The following is a 24,125-nucleotide window of genomic DNA, read 5'->3' on the forward strand; positions in this document are numbered from 1 at the left end:
CACAGTCAACAGGCATTTGGTCTCAGTATTTGGGTTTTGATTGCCATGACTGTACCCCTGTAAAAGTCAGAGGAGGAGAAGTTTGGAATGATGAAAGCATTGAAGAAGAAGAAATGTTATTATTGAGGAAAGCAAAATTTATTATGAGACTAGAAGGCAGTGTCCTGATTTGATTATTTTGAAAATGGCGGTCTGAACACATTAAAAGGTGGAACATGGCATTTTATCGACTTTGAAGTGTTCTGCAGTTAAAGGGAGACTATAGGCAGCAGCTAGGTAGGCAAGATAAAGTCATACAAATTTGCCAATAGGGGTCAGTCATATCTCTAGGCATGGCGCCAGTCTCTCTTAAAGCACAGTCAACAGGCATTTGGTCTTAGTATTTGGGTAAGTACAGAATCAAGGCAGCTCAGAGAGCAATGATTGAACGATGCTGTTGACAAGTCCAAGGATACTGCATCAGTCACGACCAACTTCTCATCAGAAAGCGTCACCACCAGCATATTCAATGTTCAGTTCCAACCTGTACCAGTCCAATGCACGCCTGTCATGGTCAGCAGTGGTCAGCTTAGCGCGATATGGAACATTCTTCCGAAACTCAAGCGAGGGAAGTCTGCTCATTAGCCTATCTCGCGCACTGCTCCTTCTTGTGAAACATCGTAGTGAAATCGTGGTACAGTGGGGCGTCCTCGAGGATTGCAGCTGGTCGGACAGACGTGAGGTGGAATGTGGGCGGCTGCACTTCTTCGTTGATGTGCGATGGCAGATAGCACAGTTGTTGCGTTGCATGACAGCTGAAAGTGAATGTGATATCATAGAACTGAGGCGTTTGCAATGAGACTATAGGTGAAGTAGAAGCAAGGAGTGAAATGGGCCATCTTCCAGTGACTAATATACAGAGTAAGGGCACTGGGTGTTGTTAGATTCAGCATTGAATGTATTCCTCGTACAAGCGTGAATAGTGTGGACATACAGTGAGAGGTGAGAGACCCCTATTGACTACTTCTTGTAACTTTATCTTGGATATTATATTAGTATTGAACTTCTAGCCATGGAATATGAAGAAATTGAAGTTGTTGGCATGGAATATGAAAAATTATTCAACGGTGAAAGACATTATTCCATGAGGCTTTGCCGTGATCGCAAAGGACGCGACGCGATTGGTTCACATGCTAATGAGGTATGAAAATGATAATTACCTCTATAATGCTACTTGGATAGCGACTGTGTCGTTGATTGCAACAGTGGTCGATGTCAATGTGTGCCTGTAATGTCAATGAAGTATGATGAGGTGATGACGATAGTGCAATTATTAAATATTGGCAAGAGATCATACTACAACATAGGTCTTGTTTTTGACAGATGACTGTGCGACATTCCCATTGGGTCTTGTTAGAGTCAGCGCTGCATGTATTCCTTGTACAAGCTTGAATAGTTGTGACGGACTTTGAGGGGTAAGAGACCCCTATCGGCTACTTCGTCTAACTTTATCCTGCCTACCTAGCTGCTAGCAATAGTGCCCCTTTATCAAGAGTGAAACCCACTGTGCGGGGCTAAGAAATTACCTTTATAATCCTAGTTGGATAACCACTGTGTAGATGATTTGAAGAGTGCTCTGTGGATGTGTGCCTGTAATGTCAATGAAAGTATCATGAGGTGATGACGATAGTGGAATGACGAAATATTGGAAAGAGATCTATTCCTAGAAGAACATATGTCCTGTTTTGACTAGGTGGTGCATTTTAGAATCAGCAGTGAGCACGGTGTCGAAAGTATTGTTATAGGGCCTTCCCTAGGCCCATGGGGTTAAATTTACAATCCACGATTGAAAAGACGTAGTTTGATCGCATTCAACTATAAATCCATTGAACAGTTGTAAACACAAGTGAAATAGACCAAAACAAGTGATTTTGGGGCTTTGGTTTAGACGCATGCGCCACATGCGCCATGCGGGCTAAACGGTTCATGTGAACTTGTTGACATCTACATGATCTAGTGCTGTTATTGGTCATGGTACATGGTAGGCCTAATCATCATGGCTATATGTTTCAGAAAAAGCTCGGAGTAAAATGAACAGCCGATGAATAATGACGTTGTTCATGTTTACCATGTTTACTAGCACATAGCCATAGGGTATGCACTGGCCAGTGCACTTTCTGCACGTCGTCATGGTCATGTACGTGATACATTGCATATTTTGTTTTTTGAATGCGCATGCTTTTTAGGCAAAATCACTTGTACCAACACTAATGAATAATGTCTTCTTATCCCTATGACTCCATACACAGTGAGGGCATTGTCCCATTCCCATCAAATGGTAACTTATTGTACCGTATGGGCGGTATTAGGGTGGAAGTTGGGGAGCAGATACCTACCGTTGCACGCCTGTCATAATCAGCAGTGATGAGCTTAGCGCGATATGGAACATTCTTCAGAAACTCAAGCGAGGGAAGTCTGCTCATTAGCATATCTCGCGCACTGCTCCTTCTTGTGAAACATCGTAGTGAAATCGTAATGGAAAACGTCTGGCTTTGCGCCAGACGTTGAGACTAATAAGTGAAGAACTAATAGGTAAAGAACTTCTACTTGCGCGAGACTGCTCTGATAAAATTATCATTGCAGAGACTACGATGACGTACACATATATTTTTTACAATCAAAAATGCCCTCAAAAGACGACATGGAATGATTATTTTATTGATATTTCCTACTATATACCTTCCAATTATCACTTTATACAAATAGATCGGCGTTAGGTCGCATGCTTTTCTTTCCTGGTGACACTATAAAGCAAAATAGTTGCAACCCCGTAAATGCGCTATAAGTCCAATAATAAGTGACGGTGACCCGTTATAAATGTTTCGCCAGCTTCGCTTTTTTGCCGCTACGCGGCGCGTTGGGCCCTAGCGTCGAGGTGGGCAGGTATATAAAACAAAAGCCTGAAGAGAGACTGTGCTTGCTCTGTAGAAATGATGTAGAGAATGAAGTTCATTTCTTTATGCAATGTACAAAATATGCACAAATTCGCACTGATTACCTTGAATACATTCATACCTTAATTGATTTAAAGGGATTAACAGATTTAGAGAAACTCTGTAAAATTCTGAATTCTGAGACACAATCCGTTATAATTAAAACAGGAAAATACTTGAAATCTATATGGGATTTAAGAAGTAGTTTACTTCTGACATAACACTTGCTCTTTCCTGTATACTCTACTGTATTTTCTTTCCCGTTATATATCCTGTATTTTGTGCTGTATTCTGTATTCTGTATTTTGCCATAGTATCCTTGTATACATTAAGCGCAATAAAATATTATTATTAAAAAAATATTATTATTATAAATCATCGGTTTATTGGCATAAGTTTTCCTTATATTGTTTTTTTTTGTTGCTATATAGGCCTACTATTTATTCATTCCTGTTGGAAATTTGAAGAGAATTCATCAAGATTTGGAGGATAAATCCATGAAATCACAGTCATGAATGTGCATTTGGAGTGCTACCGCGACTTTTCCACACTCGCCGCCGTTATTTCATGGATTTCTCCTTCAAATTCCAATAAATTTTCTTCAAATTTCCAACAGGAATGAATACATAGTAGGCCTATATATACCAACAAAAAACAAAAAAATATAAGAAAAACTTATGCCAATAAACCAATGATTTATAACCCAGGCCGAGTTGGTAGGCCGAGTTGGTAATAGGCCGAGTTGGTCATACACACCTAAATAACGACCGGTAGGGCCCGGCGTCTGGCGGAGAAAAAAAGTAGCGCCCGGAGGTTGAAACGGGATTTTTATGCACTTTTAACTGTATATATATGTTGTTTGGATGTATTTCTAACAGTTCTGTAACTTTGATGACCAAGCTTGCGCCCAAAGTTGGTAAAATTGATGCTTGTTTATGGACTGCGCTAGCGACCGGAGAATTCGCCGTCGGCCATTTTGACTACGGTCCCTGAGTCGTTGTGGATGGCAATTTTGCAACAAATTTCGTCATTTACGTTTGTTTACAATTATTTTGAAAGTCACATTATGACATCGTAGTATGAATCCCACTGCAGTTTCGTTACGCAGCAATGCTCATGTTTTTGGTTTGCAATCCTGTACTGTCTGTACACTGCGCTGTGCATGGCTGTACTGTAGCTCATAGCTGTAAAAAAGACAAAAACCATAGCCTAGCCCTATAGGACAGGCTTAGAGTATAACTCAACAGGCCCTCATGATTCATTTGATGGACACCTTATTTGATAGTACCTCATCATTAAGTCCACTAGATCCTGTTCTGTCACATGTCGTAGACGATAGACAATTTTCAAAAATGTAGTACACCACTCGCTCATCTTTAAGCCCAGCTCTCCGCTCACATCATGTGGGCACGGTTGGCTGTTGAGTGTTATGGTTCAGTCTGTGAGACTAATTTAAAGAGGTTACACTTTTATTTTGAATTGGAAAACAGCCCACAGGACTGACTTTTCACTGAGTAATAAGTGTGCCCTTCGAAGGTTAAGTCTCTTTCTGGATTTGCTTATATAAATGCCTTGTTCAGGATATCATCTGACCGATGCCTGATCAAGCACAGACTGTATCCGGTGGTGTACATTTCCCCGTCTATGTCACCCTTTTTTATTCAGTCAGTGTTAATTTCTCTTCTCTTTTTTTACAGATCAACTGTTGTTGGTTATTGCAAGAGGAGCCGTTGGCACATTTCAAGTCCAGGAAAGCACTTGCTGTTCCCACATTCAGAGTAAGGTGTGCTTACTCGTTTTACTGCTTTCCATTCCCGGAGAGCGTTATCAAATATCTGCCGCAGGGCAACAAATATCTGCCGCAAGGCGCTTCAAATATCTGCCGAAAGGCATCAAATATCTGCCGCACCAATAAAGTTCATTTTGTTAACCAACTCTTTATCTTCTTTTCTTCACATACAAAAAAGACCGTCCCAAACATTCGGCTGTGCACTTCATCAATGTCCAGACAACAGTCGGTTCATTTGACCATTGTAAAGCACCAGGCCCCACCTCACAAAATACACTGTAATAATTATGTACCTTGTGTCCATGTGCATGTTATTAGTTCCACCTACGCTGCATGAAGACAAGGACTCCACTCTTTGACGTTACCACACAACTCCTTGACGTCATCACACACCCCACTACTGCAACGGCAATAGAAATGACTTTACGTCATAATACCAGGGTGACGTCAACTCAGTACTTCAGCATGCACTGATATAGCAAGAAGGTCTTTCGCATCAGCACTTCTGCGTGCTAGACGTTATAGCTTCACGTTGCCTCATAATAACGGTACCGACACACACTTGGCCCTTGCCTTCACCTATCCATTTCAGCTGAGCGCCAGGCCCTTGGGCCTCTTGTTTTTTATGCGCGCCCCCCCCCCTCATTTCGCAGTCCTCACAGTATGTCAGTGTTGGTTCAGCAGTTGTTTTGGCAAAGACATGTTTTTTTGGAGTTTCTGAAACCTAGAGCGCTACTCAATAGGCAGCTAACAAGAAACTATGCATTTACTGTTGTTGCCGACGTATGTGTACACTGAACTTGGGATGTGCGTCGGCCCCGTGTTGAAATGCCGTCCAGTGCCAGTTGGTGCGTTTTTCGCTAATTTGTGCAAAATTCAACATATCTCAAAAGTTCAATGGTTGACCCTCGGGTTTTTTTTAATTTTTGTGTAGCGTAACCAACTGTCTTTCATGGAAGAATGGTCACTGTAAGAATTATTCAGGAAGAAATGTATAATATTTGGGTTTTTTGTGATTGTCCGGCCCAATTGGCAATATTGCAATTTGGGATGGTGAACAGAGCTAGGAGCAAATGCGACGCTTATGATTTATTTAAAGAAACAAAATGCCCGATTTAACATCCTGCAGAATCAGGGGAATTGTGCATTTCCAGTGATATACGACACAAATGGGTTGTCCTCATTCATTCACTTTGGAAACGCGTTTTAAAATAGATGTTACGTCCTGTTAATGGGGCACGTCATCATCGCGTACATTTGGGAAAAACTCCCTAACGAGACCTATGGCACGTTTCTTAACCACTAAAGCTATGAACTTGAAATTTGGTACACATAACTCCTTATGTCATGTAACCTCTCACACTGAATTTCGGTCTGATCTGGTTCTCAACTTTGCCACCAGGAGGCCAAAACTAAAATAGGTAAAAAGTGCAATATCTCGTTTTTTAGTGACTTGTTTTTTATGATATTCTTATGGTACTTACTCCAAGCAAGAATACATTACGTCGTACCGCCTTTACAATACAATACAATAAACAATAAAAAAACAACTTGTAAGGCGCTCAAATCCAGCAATTAAACTGTTCGAGTGCGCCCCCTAGCGAGCAAAGTACTTCTGAAATATGACCGTCTTTAGAGTGTTCCTGAAAGCAAGGAGTGACTGAGTGTCCCGTAGATTACAGCTTAGAGAGTTCCACAGTTGGGGAGCCAGAAAACTGAAGGCACGCCCACCAAATGATGTAGTCTTTGAACGCGGCACAGATAGGAGGTTCTTGTCAGATGATCGGAGTGACCTCGATGGGGTGTATAACTGCAAAAGATCCTGCAGGTAATCAGGGGCAATACCATTTACCGCCTTGTAGACTAGAGTTAGCACCTTGAACTCGATACGGGCACGGACGGGGAGCCAGTGAAGATCTTCTAGAACCGGGCTGATGTGATTCCTACGTGGTGTACGGGTTATCAAACGGGCTGCATTGTTCTGGACCACTTGAAGTTTGTCGGCAAGTACCTCGGATACCCCTAGTAGGAGACTATTGCAATAGTCCAGTCGTGATAACACCATGGCCTGAGTCAGTGTCCTGGTTGCTTCATTTGTGAGGAGGTGGCGAGCAAGTGCCACATTTCTGAGGTGGTAGTTTGCAGAACTGACAACAGCTCTAACATGGGAAGCCATCGACAGTGATGAGTCAAACAAGACCCGAGGTTCCGAACGGGACCATCCGCAACATGAACATTGATCCCAGCCATGGAGAGAGACTCGAGTCCAAGGGCGCGAAGGCGCTGTAGTGTTCCGAACAGAGCAATTTCAGTTTTTGATGGATTACCCTTGAGAAAGTTAGCGGTTAACCAATCCTGAATGGCTAGCAAACATACCTCAAGCTTTGCGCATTTGTCCAGAACAGCAGCTGCATTCCGAAACAGCTGAATGGCGGTATACAGTTGGTTATCATCAGCATAACCATGCTGATCCGTGTCATGAGCATTTATAAGATGCCCCAGTGGTATGATGTAAATCAAGAACAACAACGGACCTAGCACGGATCCTTGAGGTACACCGTATTTGAGGGAATGAGGAGGCGACCGTTTGTCCTGAACATTCACAAACTGGATTCTTCCTGTCAGATATGAACGGAACCATGCGAGCGCACTTTCGTCGATCCCAAGAACATCTCTCATTCTCTTTAGTAGCACCTCATGGTCCACCGTGTCGAAAGCCGCCGATAGATCTAAGAGGACAAGAATCCCGACACTGCCATTGTCCAACATACGTCTAATGTCATTTTGCACACGAAGTAATGCTGTTTCTGTGCTATGGTTTGCTTTATATGCTGACTGAAGAACATCGTGGAGTTGATGACGATCCATATAGTCGTTGAGGCGTGCGGCCACCACTCTCTCTAGAACCTTCGAGAGGAACGGTAAATTGCTTACCGGTCTATAGTTCTGGAGAACTTCTGGGTCAAGTGATGCTTTTTTCAGGATCGGAGTTACCAGAGCTGTCTTCATCACGTTGGGGACACTACCACTGTTAAGGGATGCATTAACGACCGCCTTGATAAATGGAACAAGTTCGTCTGTAGCACCTTTAAGCATCCATGTCGGCAATGGGTCCAATTGACACGATTTAGCGGGGCAGCGTCCAATAACTCTGCGTAATTCACTATCCTCAGCTGGCCTGAGCAATGACATAGTTGACACTATGTTTGGTTTGGTTTGACCTATATACTATACATGTACATTGTTTCTTAACTAGGATGAATTCCAAAGCACCAAATATCTATACACAGCGCCTCGAAACCGTTGAGATCGAGCAACCGCTAAGCATTAGTTCTGTCACGCCCCGTGTGGAGCGCCACTAGACGGAGGTCAATTTTTGAAGCTGGTTAAAAATCCATTGATTTTAGTCTTTTTCTGCCTGGCCCTACCCGGGAGCTGCTGCCACCCAGTGGCCTTCGACCTCAACAAGATCAGAATGGCGGATAGAGAAATGAAAAACAATTTTCTCTGAATTTTATCCCGAATTTCATCAAATTTCAGGCATGGTAAGAAAACCTTTTTGGCTCAACGGAAGTGATAAATGTCAAAGTTTATGAGCAGCTAGTTAGTTTATTCTAACATGAATCCGAAAAGTTAAAAAAGGTGTTGTGTTTGGTGTATTCAATTTACACTGTGCGGAATTTCGTTGAGTAGTGCATTGAGATCTTCAAAATAGAAATAGGAAGAAAATTTGATACCTATAATTTCGGCTTTGGCGGGTCATGGTGCATGGGCCCAACGCCCATAATGGCAGATTTAGGCCCTTGGGCTCCAGTTGACCTTGGCCATTTACAAAAATGTATGTCTGTACAAAATTGCAGCTCTTCCTACCCTGTGTTTGTGTTCCTCATAGGCTGCATCATATATCTAGTCTACCAAGGGCCAAATCATTAGTGTGGGCACATGTTCTTTTAATAGACAACAGAAATTATCATGACCTTGAAATGCACTGAGGCCCGAGTGCACTGGGCCTGTACATTTGCTGTACATCTCAATGGCTACTGTTGCGGCTAGAGCCTAGGTTTATGGCAGTCTATATCTAGGTGGTAGGGGGTTAAGATTGGGGGTAGGGGCAAGGTTAGGCTGGTTATGGCCACTCTGGGTGCAGGAATGAGGGGTAGGGGTAGGGGTAGACCCACATGGGCGACGCCCCCAGGATTGCAGAAGGGTGGGTCATTTTCCAAAGAAATCGAGGGCACAATCGGCATGATTTAGAATGATTTTTTTACCCAGGGTATTCACGGGCAAAATCAAGGGGATCCCAGAGTAACATAACTATTTGATGATGCCTTGTCTCTCCTGAAAATATCGGTCTAGTTTAACAGGGAGTATGATTTCTCCGGTAGTTAAGTCTATTGTGTCAAGAATTTTAAAGGCATTCACGCTTGGACCGTTACCAGCACTGGATCATGATTTTCATTTCATTTCAGAGTACGTACAAATCCAAATGGGAGTCATTCTCCCTTTGGAACTGCTGTCCACAGTTGGTTTTTCCCTGTTGTAGATTTCAACAGCTGTCAGTCTGAGTAAGTATAATGAAATGAAACAATAGGCAGCATATACTTGTTCTCTTTAGAGTTGGGGTCAAATGGTCCTGTTTCAGAATTACTATTTCTATTAATCAGACATCCATGACATAGATATTTTTGATGGAATTTTGATTTTGTTTTCTCAAAACACCCACTTTCAGTTCAAGGAACACTTTTCTAAATTGGTTTTAATTTTAGTGGAGGTCTGCAATTGAAAAGAGTTTATGCTGTGTCAATATTTGTGCACGCCTTATTAACAATCTTTGTTGTTTATTTCAGTGGTAACAGCCTCCATGATGGAGTCCTAGTGTCTGGGATTGCTCCAGAGGGTTGCCCACTACAGAGGAGGAAGAATGAATAGAATTAACATTGACCCATCAGTTTGGTTTAGATTACCAGGTAAATATCACAAATCAGGCCGGAGAAATCGGGCATGATATTATGAATCTTATTCAATATTAGGTCTTTGACTAAGTTGCCTACAGGTGTTCGAAGATATTATGTGATTGCCTACCCAGAAACATCATGTATGTTTTGCGGATAAACACTTGACAGTCTGTACTCAGATGTCCACAAAAGACATCTGGTATTTTCTGACACTGTGATAGATACTGCACACTGCTTTGAAGGAATGAGATGATCAGAGCTCACTTCTAAAACACACACTGAAGACATCAAGTTAATGTTGCACTTCCACCACCACCCAGCTTTGCAATTTTGCGAGATACCCTGGCACCTCATGTAGTGTAGCTTATAATGTCCATTATTTCTTTATTGCTATCATCCTGTTCAGTGAATAAAGATGATGCACAAGGTTACTTCGATTTGATTCAGCACCCAATGGATTTTTCAACCATCCAAGGGAAAATAAAGGTGGGTAGCATTTGGATAATACTGTGGTAGCTCAAACAATGTTTGGGAAATTTCAACCCATGAAGAAATGAATGCTAAAACCCCCTCAGAGAGACCAAATTGTAGACTGGTCGAAAATGCTAGTCAAATCATTGCTCACTGGTCCCAATTGGTGTGGTTGTTTCCATTCCTCTAGGCCTCATAAGGGTGGCTGTGGTTGACTGGCATCTGCCTCTCACGATGTTCTGCTTCTGAATGACATCACGGCTTCAATCTGGTTGCACTTTTATTTAGCCTCTTAGGCCATTCAAAATAAATTACTTGTTTATCATCACTCCACCTCACGATATTTGGAGGGGAGGCCCTTTGATATTGATATTTGATATTTTGTTTGGCGCCAATGTTTGATGGGGAGGGCCTTTGATATTTGGTATTTGATATTTTTCGGTCATGAACTTGCCACTTGGCAATGTATTCCATTGGGAGGGGCTTTGATATTCGATATTTGATAATTTTTGGACTGACATATTACAAATGTATGTATAAGCCATGTCAAGTAGCACCATGATCTGCTGATGATTTATTCCCCTGACATTTTACATGTACGGTACAAATCCATGTATATCTGACACAAGCATGCAAAGTGACAGCAAGCAGCATGGCCCCAAGTCTCGCCCATTGAAAACATTCTCCTCATACACCACATAGTGTGTAAGCTTTGGTCAAACATTCATGCGTTGTGCAAGAAATAAAAACACATGCATTTATTCATCTCGATTCCAGGCTCATCGGCAATATAAAAATAACTGGTAGGCCTATACGCATTTGCCCACGCAGGTATGAGGTTGAGAAAGTATTGGTTCCAAAATCTCCCCGAGTGTAGTCTCACTGAGTCAATAATTCTTTTGTGTGCTGACAATTCACTTTGAATGAAAATAATTCATTGCCGTTGAGCAAGACTGGTGTCACCCTGTACTGAGGTATTGAGACATTTTTTCAGCATCGGCTGGCTGCATGCTGCGTCTCTGGATTTGTTTAGTCGTAACTAATACCACATGTACCACGTGTGTGATGGCCAGAACGGGGAAATGGATATCAATTATCAACAGGCCACCGGGTCAGGTAAAATTAGGGCGGTAGGTTGTTTGAATCTGAGTTGGAAGTTGAGGGCACAACTTGGAGCGGACGGTACCTTGATATTTGATATATCGAATATCAAAATAATCGGCACGGGACCTAAATGTCGGGGCGGGCGGTGATGATAAACAAGTAATTTATGTTGAATGGCCTTATAGCAAGAGTACCAGTACGCTGAATATTCCCCTGTCATCATTTCAGCTTGATTTGATTGTAACTGTAATTCATTCAATTTTAAAGGGATAAAGTGAGCACTGCATTTTTGGTTCACATGTGGTTACAGATGTCAAAGTCATATGACACAGCAACCTGGGCTGTCTAAAGTTGTCCATTTCATTACATTGTTCATTTCATCCACCGGCTGAGCACAATTTATTACCGTTTGCTGACCTTTCATCACTTTCGGTTCCAGAAAAAAGCTACCAGAACTGGCTGGGATATCGGAATGTATAGGCGTGCACAGAAAGAGGCGAAACTTGACATTGCACATGCCAGTGCCATGAAAATGGTGCAAAGCCAGGTTGAGAAGCTTGATGATGACATCAGGGAAAAGGAAGAGTGTATTCGTGATTTGACTGCTGAGGTATGTTATCTTAACAGTAATTCTACAACAAAAGACAGCATTACTGTACGGATATCTCAGTCTGAGATCTATTATGTTACACTGAAATTTGTTACCTTGTCGCACATAATTTTGTTGCAAAGCCAGCCTTGAGGAGCAGTGTATGCCTATAGAATCTTTTTGATGCGTACAGGCAACCATTACCAGTTTTGAGCCTCAATCAAGAACTGGTATCCTGAACAAACGTTTATATTGCCCTCTTAGCAACATTTTTCATCTCTTGGGACACCCAATGGGTCGTTGCCGAAAAATGGAAACAACCGGTAATCAGCACCGAATACATTAGGCCTTCAGTTCTTTGGCACTCAGTTCTTGAAAGACGCATTTATCTGTATGTGCTAATTATAGACCCCACATACAACAAATGTGGGGTCTATATTGAGATTACTAGGAGAAGGTACTAGGCTTCTGCATTCTTCCCAGGTTATGTTATGGAGGTAGTCCAGCAAAACTGCTATTTCAACTGAAAAACTCTCACCCCTGTCCCATCAAACTAAACTCGATCTAGTGCACCTGGCAAAGATTTTTTCAAAATTCGGATAATTTTGATGACTTTGAAGCGTTTTTATGCGCCGATTTTCTGATTTGCTTTCAAATCTCCGGCATGATTCTGTCAATCACACGTATATTAGCATAAGCTCCGCCCCGTAATGGTGACGTCATATCCTCATGCATCATGGCGGCGGTAACTCTTTGCCGAAGTGGCGAGCTGTCGAGTATTTTGAGCAAAGAACGACGGTTGACATGGTTGAACGAAGGAATAAAATAAAGGAATAGCCTTAAATGTTTATCGATGATCCATCCTGCCCATCTGAAAAGGTTAGGGTGCTGTTTAAATGTTACTGAGCGTGTGATTTTGAGAAAGCGCGAGCGTGTTTTTCCGGAAATAGATCATCCGCGAAACGGAATAGACTTCATTCCTCCATACGTGTACTGTGTGGGCCCGTGGGGGCTATCAAATTTGCTGACAACCAAATTTCAAATTTCTAGTTTTGTTTGGTTTCACTTTCAGATCGAATGGAAGGAAAGACTTGAGAGCTGAATTTGTACCCCCTATTAAACTAGACCAATATGTTCAGGTAGAGATGAAATCGAAACTACCGTGTGTGACGAACCCGACCCCAGTTCTGCCAAATGACTCTGCGAGATGCTACCTTAGCAACACGACCATGACTAAACGAGTTGACGAAACATGCAAGGCGTTGGAACCAATTCATGGAGCTGATTCCAAAAGTGTGCAGGATGGATTGTGGCTGACGTTGGTTAAAAAAGCAGGGAAGGGAGCCATTCAAAAGTACTATTCAAATTTATCGAGACCCAAGGAAGGCAGAGTAACAAAGCATAAGGAACAGGTAACGGAAGCAAATGTGGTCCGGTGTGTCAAATACATGTATCGTAATGGTTCAATATCCAGTCGAAAAATACACTTCATTGCGGCAGGCAGATCTCAATTTCGAATGTAGTGGTGATGAGCTGATGACATATCGGGAACTTCATCAGTTGAAAAGTATTTGTAAAGAGCTTGAGGTTCATGAAGTAGCAGGTGTTTCCAGCTGCTACCGGAATCTCGAAGACACCCTCCTGAAGATAGCAATCTTTGAATTGGCTGAAGAAAGAAAGAGGCCACTTTTCCATATCTGTTGGGGCAGTTGGTGCTCCTGCCTCGAAGTTGAAAACGCACACATCTGTTCTATTGTCTTTTCTGAATTTGCCTGAGAAGGTTAATAGCTGCATGTACCAGTTTTTGTTGTTCAGGGCTGATGCGCCTGAGGACCATGCTTCTATTCTCAACTATGTTGCCGAAATAGCTTGAAGCATGGAGTCCATTGAGAAGAAGGAGTTCATGATTGGATCCACTGTGGTCAGGTTTACTCTTGAACTTGTTCTTGGTGACTGCAAGTGGATAGCCACTGCTTGTGGCGAGCTCAGCAATGCAGCTACCTATCCATCCAGTTATGGCAATGTGCGAAAAGATGACCTGTCAAAGCTTGACAGAAGTTTAGGTGGCAGTGAATCCACCTGGAAACCTTCGTCGTATCTTGATCGACTAGCCGTGGTAAAAAAAGGGGCCTTGAAAAAACAGGAGGCCAGCAGGCATGATGTAGTGACTAAATACATTGCATCATTGCATTCTAGGCAAGAACACGTACCTACACTCGGCATTTACTCGGAGCGCTGTTATATCGATTCTCGTCATCTGAAAAATAACATCTGTGCTCAGTCAGCTTCACCAGGCTATTTTGACTGAAGCCCTAACACTAATGGATGATAAGGTCATCAGGGGTGGCATTGATTTTAAGAATAATGCTTTCATAGAATCTCCCTTTCCCAGATACCTGGTTTGTCTTCGGGATGAAGTTAACGCTGGTCGTATTTTCATACTGGTCAGAAGGTGGTTTACGGAGAATTGTGCCACTCTGTCAAAAGGTTCCTGTGGCACAAGGCTTCTTGGTGTAAGGTTTACAGGAGAAGAGAACTTCAAATTTTGCCAGGGTTACCCCTACTTGATCAAGGCTGTGAGACAAAATGGGACTCCTGATTGACAATTCAGACTCCTGGTATTTCACTTTGTCTGCAAGGTTGTGCGCGAAGCTATTGGTCTTGCTTCAAAGATCAAATTCAGTCAGTTTGAACTGCAACGATTGCAGACTGTTTGTCGACAGTACCATGCATGTCACGTTCTTTTGATGACTGGAGGAAACTTGACAACTTGGCATTTTGGATATGTTGTTCCGTTTCATGCGGAGGTTCTTTATTACCGCTTAGGAATTGGTCTAGGTATCAATAGTATGCAAGGACGGGAGGCCAAGAACAAACAATTGAAGGAGTATGCGAGATTCAGTACCTCCCAGAACAAGTGGGGTATGATATTCCGGCATTAATATCTTGATCTGTATTGGCTCAAAGTGCATGATATGGATGTTGTTGTGAACAATTTGGTGAAGAGTAGGTCCAGAGATAGATATCACATCAATCCAAATGTGAAAGCTGACATGTGTAAGTGTGGTTTAGCCACTGAGGGTGCATATCTATTCTGCAATCATCCCACAATGAAGCTGATTGAAGAAACCGGTGAGAAAAGCCGAATCTCACCAGAAATGAGGAAGGCACAGCGTGATGTTGTCTGGTAGAAAGGCCTTTCCATTCCTGTTCACTGCATGTAGGCCTACATGTCCTGAACAGAGAGTTGTGGTTATTGCAATCTCCCTCTTTAGCTCACCTCTCTGAGGGGTGAGCTTTTGCTTTGGCGTGGCGTCCGTCATCGTCCGTGAGCAGGGCACGTTTCGTAACTACTGGAGCTATTGACCTGAAAACTGGTACACATGTTCCCCCATGTAATGACACCTGGGTGACCAAATTTCAGTCTGCTCTAATTCCTGATTTGGCCACCAGGTGGCTAAAACCGTACACACAAAAAGTGCTATATCTCCTTAATGCATGACTGGATCATTGCCAAATTTTTATCATAGGTACATCTAATAAAGATACATAACATATCTTACGGGTTTTTGATTTGACCTATTTTTCAAGGTTGCAGAAGTCAAATAGCGTAAATTTATCGATATTGGCACATTTTGCAAATAATGAAGCTTTTGACTTAAAACTTGGTACAATTGTACCTCCTTAAGATTCATGCACTTGATTGGGAACAATGTTTAATAGTGTTGGCCGTCGTCATGTCACGATGCATTGTAACTCTGACGGTTTTACATTTGTGTAACGTGACGTGACGCGAAGTCTTCGTAAACCTTTTTTCCAATCAAGTGCATGAATCTATAGTGCAATACCCTTGGGCACCAAATTTCGGTCCGGTTTGATATTTCGTTTGGCCACTAGATGGCTAAAACCGAAAACAGCCCAGTGACTATAAATGCACTGATCAGGACGACCATGCCATCTGGTGTCATTCTGATACACTAGAATGCAAAATAAACATGTCTGCTTTCAGTGAACTGGGGAAACCCCAGAAATGTCTGTGTTTTTCAACATTCTTGAAGCTGGATATTGTTGTGATCTCAAGTCATGGCTGTAAGTAATTAATGACTTTGAAATCTCCTTCCACACTCTAGTGTAGTGATTGATTTCTAGGTTGAAGAGGTGAAAATAGGTGCTGAAAGGGTCATAACATTCATGTTTCAAGCATATAATTTCAGAAAAAAAAATGTCCAAAAACACCACCAACTATCAGTCTAAATTGGACCTCGTATTCACCAATCCTACTCCATCTGCCACAATCGACTTGGTTGATATAATAGACAATTACTGGTCAGATCATAAAATAGTCTACTCTGCTTTGTCACATCTGTAGTTACCTCAATTCAATTCACTTTCCATGTCATCCATCTATCCTTCACAAGAGGTGAGCACAATTGCCCTGGCCATTTCATTTAGAACTACATGTAATGGCAAAAAGCTGTGAGCAGTTAAAGGTGGATTGAAATATCCTGTAATGGCCTAATTTCTATAGAATGTGCATTGATAGCCCTGCATCAGGTTTTAATGGCACTGCCATGGTCAATAGCCACTGGTGTATATTGCAGGAAAGTGATATTTGTTGTATTGTTGTACAAGGATTCATATTTGCAAGATTTACATGGATTATCAAAAAGGAAATGAGTTCAGTTGTAAATTGGTTGATTGAAAAACCTGTCCAGATGTCATGTTTTGAATGCTCAATTTTATTGTCCACGACTTCTAAATGTCATTTATACAAATTATTAATGAATGTCAATGATAGAAAATTTATCTGGTTAATGAGGAATTGAATTTATACTTTTTCAATTATAATCAGTGTTAACCTTAAAATTTGGTGTTGTTTTGAATAGTCTTTCTTGTACATGTACATGTCTGACACTAGTGTGATGTGGCAATGAACACCAGGAGAGGTTTCAACTTCACAGATTCTGCCATGTTCAAGGGACATTTATTTCCAGATGACATCAGCACAATCCATATGATCACCCTGCATCCATGTCAGAATTGCTGGAACTTTGGAAATGCCTCCTATAATGTGCATTTCTAGGACATTTGCCCCCTGAACATCTGCCCACTAGATGTTTGCCTCCCGACACCCCCAAAGGATATCACTGTGTCTGGTATAGATCCTTCAGGGGAGAGGCAAATGAACTAGGGGGAGATGCATTTCCCCGCATCCTCCAGATACAGTAGCAGATTCTTATCTTGAATCTGATTCTTCTACAGTTTGTTGATTCTCGGACATTTGCTCCCCTGATGAAAACTGACTGATATTGGTTTATCTGCAGTCCTTCAAGGGGGGAGATGTCCCAGGGGGTCAACTAATGTCCGGTAGGGGGGGGGGCGGCAGATGGTTAGGGGGAATGTCCAGGAGGGGGAGGGGGAGGATGTCCTGATACCCAGTTTGTTAATTTGGTCAATCCTTGCTTTTCTGGTAGCATCCAGGAAATTGGAGGAACAAGACACTTGCTGGAGATCCATTCATTCAAAGAAAGGAAATAGCAACAAAATTGAAGTCAAGTGCACTTACATCCTGACATTAGAGTGTCTCACATTACATTAAAGTTCATACCCTCTCAATTAAAGCCTGCTAGCAGGATCTTTACTACACCAATTGGCCATCATAGAAATGTAGGGAGTTATTCGTGCATTCCAACCCGTGTCACCTTTATTCACACATCGGAATAAATTTTAGTCAGGAGGAGCCTGGGATGCAATTTACCTGTCGGTCCGTCTTCCTCAGCAGGCTCTTCCTTTCTAAACCCTCCTCCCTGCCCCAGAAGTTAAAAAGAATCACCACCTTCTCTGCGCTGGTGATGTTTAGTGTTGAGATGGCTCTTGTCTCTCTAACTGTCGTGCGGAATGAGTTTGTCGTCATCAGGCCCCGGATCTGGTCGGAGACGCAACTTGGTACATCTCTGTTATGAAACAAGAATTGCAATACATACAGCTATCATTCTGAATGGTGGTGTCCAGGAAAACAGCTACCATATTGGTTCGAGGCGGACAAAAGACACCATTTTTCCTGTTGCCTGCCCCCCCCCACAAAAAAAACCCGTTTTTTTTCCTCTATTTCCGTTGAGAATAAAGAACTCATGATGTTCATGAACCTACCGAGCAATCCGTACACTCTTCCGTGGACCATTGGACCTCATCATGCAGAGGATATGCTTGTGAATGCGCCTGATCTCATCCAAAACCATTGGATAACTCTGGAATGACAAAAACATATGGAAAATATGGAAAGAAAAAAACATAGGCCGCCAATTTCTTCACAGAGGGAGGGGGTTAACAATTTGGGCAATAACTTTCTATAGTAACATTTCTTTCTTATCCAAGTAGGCCGCGCAGCGGGCCTGCGCCATCTAAAGGTCTATGGTACAGTCTCAGTTCTTTCGTTCGCACCTCGACCCCCTGGACGTTAGCCCCCCCCCCCCCGTGAGTACTAAACCCGCAGTTATATCAAAGCAATTTTTGCGCACTCTGGCGGGCCAATTCATGCTTCCCGCCACGTCAATTATGTCAATCAATCAAATTTCAGGCGGTATAGGTCGTGCTGTCATTGTTGCCATTTGGTACCATGCCAGGACACGGCTAATCAAAGTTGGTAACTGTTTGTACAGCTGATTAGAAAACAATGCGTAAGTGGCTTATGACAACATGTTATTTTCAATTTTTGATTGATTAGACTTTGCTCCTTCATAAACACAATGTAGAAGCAGACGTCAGTGTTGGCCACGGGCATGGCGATTTAGAGGATCCTGCGGATTCTGCGGAATCTGGGCGGAATCAGCATAAAAACAGCTCGAGAATATCGATATTATGATAAATTATCCTTATAATAAATATTTGTAATATTTCATAACTGTTAAATTGTCTAAACCGCTAAGATTATCAAGCATTTCGGAAAAAACCCAACATGCATGAAAAAGATGTCTGCATTCTATTATCGGACGATTTCCATATTGGTCTCGTTAGGGAGTTTTTCCCAAATGTACGCAATGATGACGTGCCCCATTAACAGGACGTAACATCTATTTTAAAATGCGTTTGTGAATGCATGAGGACAACCCATTTGTGTCGTATATCACTGGAAACGCCCGATTCCCCTGATTCTGCTGGATGTTAAATCGAGCATTTTATTTCTTTAAATAAATCATAAGCGTCACATTTGCTCCTAGCTCTGTTCACCATCCCAAATGGCAATCACGAAAACCCCCAAATATTATACATTTCTTCCAGAATAATTCTTACAGTGACCATTCTCCCATGAAAGACAATTGCTTACGCTACACAAAAATAAAAAAAAAATCGAGGGTCAACCATTGACCTTTTGAGATATGTTGAATTTTGCATAAATCAGCGAAAACGCACCAACTGGCACTGGACGGCATTTCAAAACGGGGCTGATGCACATCCCAAGTTCAGTGTACACATACGACGGCAACAACAGTATAAATGCGTAGTTTCTTGTTAGCCGCCTATTGAGTAGCGCTCTAGGTTTCAGAAACTCCGAAAAAACATGTCTTTGCCAAAACAACTGCTGAATCAACACTGACATACTGTAAGGACCGAGAAATCAATGATTTTAGGAACTACGGTGAGGGGGGGGGGCGCATGAATAAAAAAAACCCTCCCTAATGAGACCATTGACCGTGATCTATAACCCAGGCCGAGTTGGTAATAGGCCGAGTTGGCCCGTAATTGTGTTAGTCGTTACGCACCCGAAAAACACACGTCATTCTCGCTCATTCGTTAATTTGTTAATATCGTGCAGAATACGGACGGACACTTTTTCCAGGGGACATTTTAAACTTCTACACTAGCCTGGTTGACACGTCTCTCTTTATTTTACAACATCGCAAAATTGTGCACGAGCAACATACGATTGCCTTGATGATCCGTCATTAAGATATTCAAGTCACATGATGACTGATGATGTCCAGGACTCCCAGATGACAAATCAGTTTAAACAGAGAATTTCCCACTCTCATGATAATAAATAAAAGATTTTTCTAAAACGTCCACTCGAGTCAATCATCCCACTCTTGATGACCAACCAGCCAGCAAGATCATGCGATGACAGGTGACAAGCCCAAGATCCTGGCAACGATCCTTAAACCACCCCAAGTCCCAGGAGGCGAAACGACTAATTTTTGGGTAGAGTGACTCTCAGACACTCTCTTGATTTATCTTGATTACATTACATCATGGCAGCGGCCACCTTCAGTGCCACCACGTGGAGCCTAATGGTATTAGGCTAAGTTTGGGGGCAAAAATGCGGGGGGCGAAAACGTCAGGGAGCGAAACGACCGGATACCAATCCGCTGCAGACCAGTATCCGCAGTATCCGCAGGATCCGCTAAATCGCCATGCCCGTTGGCCACCTATTGCAAATTACCATTCGGAAGGCTTCGGGAATTGTCGGCTTGGGATCAATATTTCCCCTTCTAAGCTCGGGAATGACACAAATAACCTAATTGACGTAGGCCTACTATGCTTTTGACGTCCCTGTATAAATTGGAAATTAGAAATACAACTGTCAGTTCATTACCTGCACCAGTTGGTGCTTCCTCGCCTCCGCCCAGCCATACACGTCAGGGCTGTACTTTTGAGCCAGGCACCTTGCAACACCATCAAGTTCGTGGCAGAATGCCATGAACATCTCCCTTTCCACGGCTGTCAGCAATTCGGCACGGAAACCCCTCCGAAAGTTTTGAGAGACCCCCCCTCATATGGCTGTCTAAGTTCTCCATTTTTGGCTCACCGTTAGGGGAGTCTATACGATAGCCCTGTGTCCGTCGTCGTCGTCCGTCGTCGTCCATATCCTGTGTGGCACGTTTCTTAACCGCTTGTGCTATGAACTTGAAACGTTGTACACATGACCTCCTAGGTCAGAGGTACTCTGACACTGAATTTTGGTCTGGTCTGGTTCATGACTTGGCCACCAGGGGGCCAAAACTGAAAACATAAAAAGTGTGATATGTCTCCTATTAATGATCCGTTTTCAATAAAAAATTTATTGTAGGTACGCCTGGCAAGGATACATCCTATAACATACAGGTTTTTGATTTGACATACTTTATAAGGTCACGGAGGTCAAATGACGTAAATTGGCCGTTGGGATGTAACTATGGCACGTTTCTAAACTGCTATGACTATTGATCCCAAATTTGGTACACATGTACCCCTTAGTCAGGTGATCTCAGGGACCGAAGTTCGGTCCAATATGATTCACCACTTGACCACCAGGGGGCAAAATCCAAAAACCTTAAAAATGTGATTATTCCTTAACTTCTTGCCCGATTGCCACCAATTGGATATCATGGGTACATGTAACCACCATACAGTATATGTCACACAGGTTTTTAATTTGACATACTTTTCAAGGTCACAAAGGTCAAATGGCGTAAATTGGCCGTCAGGCCGTAACTATGGCACGTTTCTTAACTGCAATGACTATTGATCACAAATTAAGTACATATGTACCCATTGGTCAGGTGATCTCAGGTACTGAAGTTTGGTTCGATCTGATTTGCCGTTTGGCCTCCAGGGATGGGGCCAAATCCAAAATTCTTCAAAATGCTATTATTCCTTAATTACTTGCCCGATTGGCACCAATTTTATATCATAGGTACATCTACTTCTAACAACCATTCAATGTGTCACCCGGGTCTTTTTTGATTTGACCTACTTTTCAAGGTCACAGAGGTCAAATGTACTGTAAATTGGCCATTTTGGGGAAATTGTAATTGGTTGGAGCTACATCAAACCTAACACTACATGACACAATACCATGCTCTTCATCCACCCTTTCCTCCACATGAGGTGAGCACAATGGCTCTGGCCACTTCATTTTGTCAACAATTCAAAATTCCCGCCAGATCACTATCGGGGTCGAGCAAAGGGGTGGGGTTGTGATGGAGCCTAAACCCGAATGGCGGTCAATGTTTGTTTGTCATCTATCTTCAGAACCAGTGCACACACCTAAAGATACACATAGGTACTCTTATATATATATGATTTAAGCGTTTCCCTCTATCAGAGCAGTTTTGTTAGGCCTACCGACCACCAATCCCCCCATCTGTTGAAATATACTCTCCGGTAAGGATGCTGTTATAAAACCTCAACATTGGGAAATTCGGCTAATTTATTTCTGATATACTCTTAATACACTTTTTCATTACACCAATAAAGATTTTCGCAAACTTTATAAGACACAAGCAGCTATCTTAAGCAGGGCCATCATCATCATGCACGCCTTCAACACCAAGACACTTCCACCACGCCGGGGACCCGCCCTGTACATTTGCATTGAGCACCACTCAAAAATGTATCAAGTCGGGTCGTATCTAAAAGCGCAGGAACCTGCAATGCATTGTATTGCATTGTATCTCTCCCGTGACGTTGCCTCGCGGGGAACTCTCCAGTGGTGCGGTCCGTAAATGCATAATAGAATAAGCACTGCGAGTGGAGAGTGACGTGACGCCGTCATGCTGCTATCGTTAACTGCGGCGCGAAGAGTGGATCTGATGCTGTTTGGAGCGTGGTCGTGAATGGCGCTGACGTCGCATAGTGGTGAACTCGGAAACCACGCGGAGTTCGCGTTTTGAGCTGGTCCTGAGGCCTTGTGATATGGTGAGCACAATGGCCCCTGGCCATTTCATTGAAGCTAATGGTTATACGAAGAGTGATGGAATGTTTGTGGTATGTGTATCTATTAAAGTTAAATGACATATCACCTGGGTTTTTGATTTGACGTGTTTTTCAAGGTCAGAGAGGTCAAAGTTCACTAAATCACCAATAGGTGGCAGGTTTCATTTCTATTTGAGCTAGAAGGTTCTAAACTTGTGAGGACATGTATCTTGGGACCCTCTATTTTACCCCAAAAATGTGCCCCGCTCAGACTTTAAATATGACTGCCAGGCGGCCATCTTGAAAATAAGACAAAGTCAGATTGCAACTAAATTTAATGTGATTGTATATCTATGTACTTTCTACAACATCCTTGATTTTCAGTCAAATCAATCAGCAAATATGGCCGCCAGGCGGCCATCTTGAAAATTGAACAAAGCTGGAAATCAAACATTTTTAGGAACTACGGTTAGCGACAAATCCACCGAAAACCTTAATACGAAATTAATATTTTCAGTACGGCCCCTTTTAAATAGATGAAAAGGTCTAGGGACCATGTGCTCGCCTCGGGTAATGTAATGCATATCATTTGCAGTGGATATGGGGAAAACAGTTTCTGGCTAGTTTCACCAGATTCGACTCCATTGAATAATATTATTCTTCTCTAAAATTACCGGTACCATCTCAGTAAAGCATTTTGGTTAGAAAGTTGACTGAATTTCAGAGTTATTGAAGAATGTACATGTCACATGGAAATTGGAGTGAAAAGGCGCGGCAAACGCCTTAATGCCTGTAGTGAAAATAACCAGAGGGGAAGCCAGGCTGAAAAGAAGGGCCTGAAACTGATAGAACTTGTCTTCGAAGTAAAACTGAAGGAACGGTTGAAAATCTGGATGGATGGGGACGTGAAAATACGTGTCCTGGAGATAAAACCAGATTGCCCAATCATTTGGCTGCACTGCTGCGGGCTTCAAGCTCTACTGCTATCTAGACGACTGGCTGCTTCGTTACCAGGCTCGACGCCGCAAAGTTCCTGCTTCAGACAACTAGGTGAGCGGGATGGCTCCTAAATTTAGACAAGTCTGAGCTAGATCCATCTCAGGACTATGTCTTCATGGGGGTGCGCTTTCGCACATGAGAGGGCCTCATGTCCCCCCTTCCAGACCGGTTCTCAAGATCCAGTCCCTGATCGGGGTATTTCGCCGTCGAACAGCGTCTCAGCTCGACAGTTTCTGTCTCTGCTGGACCTGCTCACTTCAAAGGCGGACCAGGTTCCTTTCAGGTGCCTGTACATGCGCCCCTCCAGCTTCTCCTTCTTTCAAGTTGGCGTCCTTTTTCGGACCCTCTCGATCGTCCGATTTCTATTCCAAATTCCTTCCTCGAGGAGGTCTGGAGTTTCTAAGGGTCGGAGCCAGAGCTCCTCCGGGGAGTGCAGCTCAGTCCTCTGTCCCCTCATATGTCCCTAGTCACAGAAGCCGTCCTCTATAGCTGGGGCGTCCATCTGAATGAAGGGGACCTGACCACCAAGGGCACATGGTCAGTGGCCAGTTCTCGGGTCAGAGTTTGTCTGATAG

At 42.8% G+C, this 24,125-nt stretch overlaps 2 protein-coding genes and 1 long non-coding RNA gene across 3 annotated transcripts in view; 2 read left to right on the forward strand and 1 right to left on the reverse strand.

Annotated features, from left to right (window-relative positions):
• The window catches only part of LOC135487857 (E3 ubiquitin-protein ligase HACE1-like), a 156,857-nt gene that overhangs the window by 16,728 nt on the left and 116,004 nt on the right, over positions 1–24,125 (forward strand). The gene's annotated exons all lie outside the window — the stretch shown is intronic.
• LOC135487858 (uncharacterized) lies at positions 117–2,452 on the reverse strand. The gene is made up of 3 exons (XR_010446895.1): positions 1,566–2,452; positions 1,200–1,265; positions 117–794 (listed from the first exon to the last, which is right to left on the reverse strand). It is a non-coding gene; the product is annotated as an uncharacterized LOC135487858 (long non-coding RNA).
• LOC135487672 (uncharacterized) lies at positions 9,312–12,982 on the forward strand. Its single transcript, XM_064771709.1, has 5 exons — positions 9,312–9,326; positions 9,609–9,728; positions 10,123–10,202; positions 11,731–11,901; positions 12,953–12,982. The coding sequence occupies exons 2-5, from the start codon at positions 9,683–9,685 to the stop codon at positions 12,980–12,982; spliced, it is 327 nt and encodes a 108-aa protein (XP_064627779.1). The 5' UTR covers positions 9,312–9,326; positions 9,609–9,682.

The sequence above is a fragment of the Lineus longissimus genome, chromosome 5 (genome assembly GCF_910592395.1).
Source record: "Lineus longissimus chromosome 5, tnLinLong1.2, whole genome shotgun sequence".
In the NCBI taxonomy this organism is placed as follows: Eukaryota; Metazoa; Nemertea; class Pilidiophora; order Heteronemertea; family Lineidae; genus Lineus; species Lineus longissimus.